Source organism: Myotis brandtii, unplaced genomic scaffold (genome assembly GCF_000412655.1).
Source record: "Myotis brandtii unplaced genomic scaffold, ASM41265v1 scaffold174, whole genome shotgun sequence".
NCBI classification, from domain to species: domain Eukaryota; kingdom Metazoa; phylum Chordata; class Mammalia; order Chiroptera; family Vespertilionidae; genus Myotis; species Myotis brandtii.
In genome coordinates, this window is record NW_005356437.1 from 3,303,423 (window position 1) to 3,312,732 (window position 9,310).

Here is a 9,310-nt window from a genome sequence, read left to right on the forward strand (position 1 = left end):
TAAAGCCAATTTTAAAACAAACCCTCAGTAAATCTACTTCTAAAAATGTATCCCAAGTAATTAATGGGTAGTGTATTGTAAGAGTCATGTATGTGGCTCTTCATCACAGTATTATTTAAAAGAACAAAAAACTGAAATAACTTAAATGTTCAATAATGAAGGGGCTGACAAATGAAATACTAGTAAATCTAAATTATAGAACACTGTGCATGAAATCAAAAAAATACTAAAGGAGGTCATGTAATCTTATAAAATATAATTAAGTTTTTAAAATCAGGTTACAAAATAGTATGTTAAACATGATTCCTTTTTTTTAATCTTTATTGTTGAAAGTATTACATGTCCCCTTCTTTCCCTCATTGACTCCCTCCAGCCTGCCCTCCCCCCACCCCAGGCCCTCACTGCCCCATTGTCTGTGTCCTTGGGCCACGCATATATGCACCATTAACTTATGATTCTTAAATTAATTCTGTCATTTCTCTATCTTCCCAGAGGTGTGGCATGCTGGTCTGGGCAGGGACTCCTGTCAGTCCCCTTGCTTCCCTCCCTGTATCCATTCTACCCAAGATGGACTTGAGATAGGTGAGTATGAGAAAAATATTTATTAGGCCACAGTCCTGGGCCCTGGTCTCATTCTTTATGCTATGGTTTTTTTCGTCCCTCTCTTCTGTGTCCATGTTGCTGTAGTAAGAAGAGATTAGGGCTCCCTTTGCTAGGTCACTGACCCTACTTTAAGGAAGCCTGAAGACCCTCTCTTTCCCCTGCTCAGCCTTCATGGGGTTTTCACTGGATTTTTCTTTCCTCGACTTTGATGGGTAAGATAGAGAGGGATAAGATTGAATGTAAGCCAGGTGAAAAAATAATAGGCAGGCCTAGGGCATAAAGTAAATGCAGGCACAGTGGCGTCCTCGGGCCTACCTGCTGTTTGGCTAAAATCCCTGTTAAGGACTTAAGAGGCTTCACTAGGGCCTGTAATGACAATGGGTTCTATGTGGAATATACCCCCTGCACATTTCCCTTGGGAGCCTGGCTCCACTGTAGGAAGTTTCAGAATCCCAGCATAATATCATCATTCAATACACCTACTGGGGAACCTGGGGAAAAGTAATGCCAGTATCCAAACCTCCCTCTGGAAGAGACCTCATCAGCTGGGCAAAAAGGCTGAGACATTTAACTCTGTACTCTGTAGAGGAGACCTGGCCTCACCTCTAAAAGTCCCAAAACTGAGCAAAAGGCACTTCGTGGTTGAATTTCAAAGCCTCCAGGCAAAAAATCCAGTAACTGTGCAGTTTACAATAGATATTGAGTAGCGTGCACTACACTGAGCCAATGAAACAACTGTGCAACTTTGTCAGGCCTACGCTGAGATGGAGCATCTTCATAGTGAGAGGGAGGCACATATCCCTTTGACCCATACGCTTAACAAACAGAGGCATCTGGACAACAATTACATGACTTGTATTTAGTAACTTCTCTATATATATGCTATTTGGGTTATAACAAATTAATTTTTTTAATGAATTAAAACCACTGAATTTTGACCTAGTTGGTATGGCTCAGTTGGTCCTATCCACCAAAAGGTAGTGGGTTCAATTCCCGGTCAGGGCACATACCCAGATTGCGGGTTCAATCCCTAATCTGGATACGTGTGGGAGGCAACCAATGTTTCTCTCTCACATCTCTCTCCCTCTCTCTCTCCCTCTCTACCCCCCCCCCTCCCACTCTCTAAAATCAATAAAAATTAAAAACACTGAATTTTACAAACTATTTTGGTTCAGCAACAAACACTAGCCATAAATAACTGTAGACAAATCTGATCTTTCAGGGACTGATAATCAGAGAAACTGAAATGCTTAAAATAACTGTTACCTGAAATGAATGCACAGTATAAGTTGGTGCTGAAAAAAAAAAAAAAAAGTAGGGGGGAGAGGGTACTGCTAATTTCAGCAAATAACTAAAATCAGTTCATGATTTGAAAAATATGTAGTCTTAATACTACTTGTTAAGGAAAGTGATTTAAACTGAGTGCAAAACTAAATTAAAGTAGTTGCATTTAATACTTAATCTAAATACTAAATGTATATTATACCTATGTAACATTGGACATATCACTTAACTTTCTACATCTCTTTTTCTTCATCTACAAACTAAGACAAATTAAGTTGTAGTTCTGAATTTATTTGTGATTACAGACTCCTATGAGAATCAATACAAGCTATAGCCCTTCCCCTCAGAAAGACACAAATACAAGCATACATACACAATTTTACCCACAACATCAAGGTGTTCACAGACTGCCCAGAGCCCAATAGTGGAGTCTAAGGGTCTACAGAATGCTCAGGTTAAGAATTCTTAAATTAGATTCATCTTAAATTTTACCTAAAAAAAAAAATATGATTCTAATATCAAACAAAATACTGTATCAAGATCTTAAAATAAACTTTAAAAATATTTCTAATGAGCCCAGCTGGCATGGCTCAGTGGTTGAGTGATGACCTATAAACCACAAGGTTCAATTCCCAGTCAGGGCACATGCCTGCATCCTCAGTGTGGGGTGTGCGGGAGGCAGCTGATCCATGATTCTCTCTCATCATTGATGTTTCTGTCTCTCCCTGTCCCTTCCTGTCTGAAATCAATAAAAATAGATTTTTTAAAAATATTTCTAGCCCTAGCCAGTTTGGCTCAGTGGATAGCATATCAGCCTGCAGAGCAAAGTGTCCCAGATTTGATTCCAGGCAAGGGCACGTACCTTGGTTGCAGGCTCCTCCCTGGCCCGGGCTCTGGTCAGGGCTTTTGCAGGAGGCAACCAATCGATGTGTTTCTCTCACATCGATGTTTTTTTCTGTCTTTCCCTCTCTCTTCCACTCTCCCTAAAAATCAATGAAAAAATATCCTCGGGTGAGGATTAACCAAAAAATAATAATATATACATATATATATGAAAGCAATTTACAGTACAGATAAGGATAAAGCAATTTACACGTACATCTATGCATCTGTACAATTTAGAGAGACAGACAAGAGTTCGTCGAACTGTAGGATACCACATTCCATGAAGATCTGCTGGAGAAATTGTGGACTGTGGTCTAGGAGTGAGAGATTCTGTTGAACCTAAAAACCCAAATGGAAAAGAAATCACATTACACTCACATGTAGATTTGTCTTATTTACACAGCAACTATAAACTGTTCTCATTAACTACCACTAGCTGGAGGCATCCACTTTCTCTAACCTCACCTTCAATCAAGAATGCCATAAGAATCCTAAAACAGTGACAGATAAGATTTAACACAGTATGTACATACTAGAGGACTGGTACATGGATTTGTGCACCAGTGAGGTCCCTCAGCCTGGCCTGCAGGGATTGGGCCAAAACCAGCCGGGTGCACAGATTCATCCAGGTTGTGTCCGGCCCATCTCGCTCAGTCCTGATCGGGGCCAATCAAGGCCGCGGAGGGACCACAGGAGGGCTCCAGGCTTGTATGGCCTGTCTCACCCAGTCCCGATTGGCTGGACCCCAGCAGCAAGCTAACCTCCCAGTCAAAGCGTCTGCCCCCTGGTGGTCAGTGTGCATCATAGCAACTGGTCGAACAGTTGAACAAATGGTCGGACACTTAGCATATTAGGCTTTTATTATATAGGATGTATGTATTCATGTGTGCTCTCACATACTCAACCTAACTGCTTTTCCCAAACTGTGATCAATAATCTTTATGGAGTAGGTGAACAATATACATGTTACAGAATACCGTGCAGTCATTAAAAAGGAGGCAGATCTATATATAGTCACATGGGAGCAAGTGGGAATTCATGGAGGTCAGGGAGTGACAAACAAACAAAGCAATGTTAAACAGGAATATTAGTCAAAGCTAGTTTGTCTGACACCTTGCCTTCCATGCTTTAAGCGGTATCATTTATAGACCTTCCCAACTCCAAAGATCTTCACTTCCATCCCTCATGACCTACCGCGCAGATTTTCTTGACTTTGTTTCAAAATTACTTTCTACAGACTTTCTTATTATATTCCAAACTACCTCACCTCTTAATTGTTAAATCTTAGAATCCTAATCTCTGACCACAACATCTTCGTGATTTTCTATTTTTCACCTGTTTACTCAAAATACACTGTCGACTCCTCCTCCTTTGGTTTCAATCACACCCTAGACCAGTGATGGCGAACCTATGACACGCGAACTCATTTTTTTGGTTGATTTTTCTTTGTTAAATGGCATTTAAATATATAAAATAAATATCAAAAATATAAGTCTTTGTTTTACTATGGTTGCAAATATCAAAAAATTTCTATATGTGACACGGCACCAGAGTTAAGTTAGAGTTTTTCAAAATGCTGACACGCCAAGCTCAAAAGGTTCGCCATCACTGCCCTAGACCTTTGCCTGCTTCTGACCTCTCTGGCTACTCTTTTTCAGTGAGCCCATAACATTCCTCTACCTCCATTTGCTCCTTAATGTCAGCATCTGCTGAGTCACCCTCCTCAGACCTGCTATTATTACTCTACTCTCTGTCCTGGGGTGATCAACTACCTCAATCTTTATCTCTAAACCAGTCACCCTCTTTATAGCTCTAGAGTAGCCTTTCCAACAGAAATATAATGTGAGCCATAAATGTGGCATTAAAATGCTAGGGGGAAAAAAAGTAAAAAGAAACAAGAGTAATTAATTTTAATACATTTTACTTAATCCAATATATCTAAAATATAATCATTGTAACATGTAATCAATGTAGAAATTACTAATAAGATATTTTCCATTCTTCATTTTATATTAAGTCTTTGAAATCTGGTGTGTATTTTATGCACTTGTCCACATACAGACTAGCCATATTTCACATATTCCATGCCAGGTGGCTACCATATTGGACAACACAGTCCTAGATCTATATAGCACAGATGCTCTGTGCTGCTCCATATGGACCTTACTCAATCTTCCTCAGCCTCACACCTAGAGTGTCGTCAAATTCTATTGATTCAAACCGCAACCATATCTTTTATCTATATACTTTTCTTCATCCCTCTGTCACACCCTGGTTCAAACTACCTTTCTTTCAAAAGAAACAACCTCCTAACCAGTCTCTACAGTTCTGCCAACAATACTTTATTATAAAGCCAGGTATCAGTTAAAGAATAGGCTTTTTTGGGGGAAGGGAAAATGTACAAGGCCAGCGTTGGTAAGACAAAAATGTATTCTAGTCTCTCCAATAACTCTTGAGGAGATTTACTAGGATTAAGGTGTATACTAGGACTAAGATATACACTAGCACCAAGATATATAATGGCACCAAGAGGTACACTAGGACATGGCATAGATTCTATTTCAGAGGACAAATTCCAACCCCCTGTGGGTCTCTCTTCCTAGCAAACATAATAAAATAGTTTGGGGCAGCGATCACCCACCGGTGGTCCGTGAGGTCCGAAAGGTTGGCGACCGCTGGTTTGGGGAATACCCAAGCTGCTCAGCAATCTGGATTTGGGGTGCCAACTGTTTATAGAGTTGACTCAGAATACTTAACACATTGCGGGCCAGTAGTTTTATTGCTAGCTTTACCCAGTGGCCAGATAAGTTTCTATTGAATGAGTACAAAAAAACATTTTACATAAATGTTAAAGGCACGCTTTAAAATTAAATACCCATTGCACTTTGAAGTTATTTATTACATGTTCTTACAAGCTAATATCTTTTTAAAGTATGATACTTTGTAAAACACTGTGTAATATGAAGCAAGAATTCTCATGATCCGTCCGCAATGTGTTCATAATGCCCTAAACCTGGGGATTTGGGAGCAGCTGGGGGTCTTTAAAGTCCATGAAGTTTCAGTGTCCCCCACTCACAGCCAGTACTATGGAGAGCTGAGCTTTAGTGTTACCTTTACATCTAGGGGTGGGGAGAAAGGATGCCTTACTTCCCGTCTAGCTTGTTGTCTAGGTAACTCATGAGTACCCAGGATTATTATTGGACAAGTTTGCTCCTTGTATAACCCAAGTCCAAGTTATCCCCTACATTTCCGTTACTTTTTTCTACCCCAGTCCCAGGCACTGACTTTCCAGAGCAGCCACAGTCTTCCAATCCCACATGCCACCCTCCATCCCATTCTATCTTAACCTTACTTCACCTGGCTTTCTCACACTCATCTTTATAAACACTACAGCTTTCAGACACCACACCTCTCACTGAACCAACCTTCCTGCACTCAAATTTCATCTCCCCTCATAATTTTTTTTCCCTTCATAATTTTGATGGTCCTCTTCCATGGTCCAAGAGTGCCCTGTGCATACCTTTAGCATGTCACCACTGAATTACTAGTATGTCTGTGGGTTGTCGATCTCTCCCCACTAAAGAGTGGGCTCCACAAAAGCACAAGCTGTTTTTCATGCCTGGGATATGACAAGTCCTCAATCAAAGTTTTTCAAATGAATACATAAAAGTTGGAAGTTAAAATATTATAACATACCAGATTTTCTCAGATTATTAGACTCTGTTTCTTCTAACCGAACATCTGAAAATGAAGCTTCTGAAGGTACCTTCTTCTGTTCATCTTTTAAACTCTGCGCAATTTCCTACATAGAGAAATCAGAAGAAACATTAAAGTGTAGTTTTCAGCTGCTTGGCAATATGAACATAACTATTTCTATAAAGTAAGAAATACTAATAAATACATGGACTAGTTAAGAGAACTACACCAAAACAAAACATGGAAAAAATTAAATTAGTATATAGAGTGTCTCTGTTCTCAAAAGCACATACATAGCCTTTTCTGAACCACTAATTTCAGAACTCTACAAGATACCCAGTAAGAGCTCAAATATACAAGATTCATATAAGAAACATAATTTTCAACTTTAAGTTCAGAAACAAAGTATTCAAATTTCAAATATCATAAAGAAAACAAGGAAGGGAGGGAGGAATGAGAAAGAGCATAGATCAGGCTGAGAAACATGCATACTCCTCACCATATCCACTTTGTGGCCTTAAGAATCAAGGTAACTCCTGCAAATGGACTATCCATCTGCTCCCTGGAATTACTATTAGCAATCCCCAGACACCAAAAGATAATTTCTACTACAAGCCTGCAGAATAATAAAAGCTGGACAAAAACCAAACAATCCCAATACCATATGAACTAACCTACCATATACCTGATCCCTATAGGGCTAATTTTACATACTATTTTTTTAAAGTAGTATATAAATAATTAAAATAACTACCCAAAATATTATAAATTTAAATAGAAGTCAGGAGAAAGAAAGTTTAGGAAACCATTATTAAACAATAAGTAACGGCATTAAACTAAATAGGCTGGCATGTGTCAAGCCTATTAGCTTTAAGACAAACATACCTATCACCACACACTTGTCAGGCTAGGCACTGAAACAGCTTAAGTTAAAATGCTGGTGAAAATTTGGAGCAACAGGAATGGGCTGGTGTATACACACATATATTTCTTTGCTGTGTCAGCTGAGAAGTCCCAGAACCACCAACACCCTATAGCAGGGGTGGGCAACCCCTGGCACGCGTGCCAAACATGGCACACCAGTAACTTTTGCTGGCACGCAAAACCCTCTCTTATAATCTTCCATTTACAATTTTTGTGAACATTTGAATGACTTTATTTTTCAGATAAATTCAGTGTAGGTGCATCTTAGATAAATAAATAATTTTACATAACAAGAAACTGGAAGTCTTTAAGAGGGATGTGGATGGTGAGAGATTTAGATATTTCCCAAACCTCAAGAGGCACATCAAAGACCTCCCAAAAGATGACAGAACAGACTGTCAAAGCCTTCAAAAGCTGTTTTTAAACATCATCGAGTCAACTATTGAGCAGTTCTTCTCAAGATTTGCGAAATTCAGAGAACTGGAAGAGACAGCAAAATTCATGAGGTTTCCAGACAGCATGAAACTGGAGGAACTAAACTTACAAATGTTTTCATGGATAGACATGGCTGACTTTGAAATGCAGTTGATTGAATTTCAGAGTAGCTCAATTTGGAAACAGAAATTTATTGACCTTAGAATTGACTTGAAAAACATTGAAAAAAAGTGATTAGAGACAGGAGTACCAGAGAGAAGTGTCGAAAACGAACTATTGAGGAATTGGAATGCCATTCCAGAAAACTTTTTCTGTTTAAAAAACTTTGCAACAGCATTACTCTCCATGTTTTCATCCACATACGCTTGTGAATCTTTGTTCTCAGTGATGAATTTTGTTAAATCTCATAATAGGAGTAGCCTGACGGATGAAAGTAGTAGCTCGTGCATATCTCTGAAGGTCACGAAATATAAACCTGATGTAAAATCTCTGTCATCAGTGATGCAGCAGCAAAAGTCCCACTGATAATATCAAATGGAGTCATAAAGTTTTCTGTCAGACTATCAGTGTACATGTATACATTAAAAAATAAATGTATTTTTCATCATCATATACTGTGTTTTTGTCGCTCAAATGAATTTTATTATTTCTTCAAGGTTCTTCACATACGTACACCTTAAGAGATATCAAGTAGGCGCAACATGTTCTCAAAAAAATTAGGGTTGGCACGCAGAAGAATTTTTAGTCAGAGATTTTGCTGATTTTGGCACGCACTCACAAAAAGGTTGCCCACCCCTGCCCTATAGCAACGACTACACTAAGCACCCAGATCATGGTTTCCAATACCATTCTCCAATAAAGGAAGTCAGGACTTTTTGAAGAAATGGCTGATTCTAGGGCTGAGGCAGGAAACAGTGAAGATGATCCTGGAGCACCTTGTAGTACCAGGAAATAAGAAAGTGCTCAAAAAAAAGAAAGAAAAGAAAAAAGAAACACTATATTGAAGGGATATGTCAAAGCAACATAGGAACCAACTAAAAGGGCTCCCGCTACAGCGATCAGACAAGACAACGAAATAAAAGGCATCCAAATTGAAAAAGAAGTAAAACTGTCCTTATTCGCAGATGACATGATACTATACATACAAAACCCCAAAGACTCCATCAAAAAACTACTAGACCTAATGAATGCAGCAATGTAACAGGATACAAAATTAACACCCAGAAAACTATGGCCTTTTTGTACACCAATAATGAACTCACAGAAAGAGAAACGAAAAAACAATCCCATTTACTATTGCACCAAAAAAATTAAGATACCATGGAATAAACTTAACTGAGGAGGTAAAAGACCTGTACTCAAAAAACTACAGAACATTAAAAAAAGAGACAAAGGAAGACATAAACAAATGGAAGAAAATACCATGTTCATGGATTGGTAGAATCAACATCATTAAAATGTCCATACTACCCAAAGCAATCTA

The 9,310-nt window shown here is 38.8% G+C and overlaps 1 protein-coding gene across 1 annotated transcript in view; it reads right to left on the minus strand.

The window, feature by feature from the left end:
• Positions 1-9,310, minus strand: part of COG3 (component of oligomeric golgi complex 3) — a 79,901-nt gene that overhangs the window by 29,891 nt on the left and 40,700 nt on the right. The window contains exons 15-16 of the mRNA XM_005863241.2: positions 6,469-6,574; positions 2,987-3,111 (exon numbers count right to left, since the gene is read on the minus strand). Of these exons, the coding sequence (XP_005863303.1) occupies positions 2,987-3,111; positions 6,469-6,574 (231 nt within the window). The remainder of the gene's footprint in view (positions 1-2,986; positions 3,112-6,468; positions 6,575-9,310) is intronic.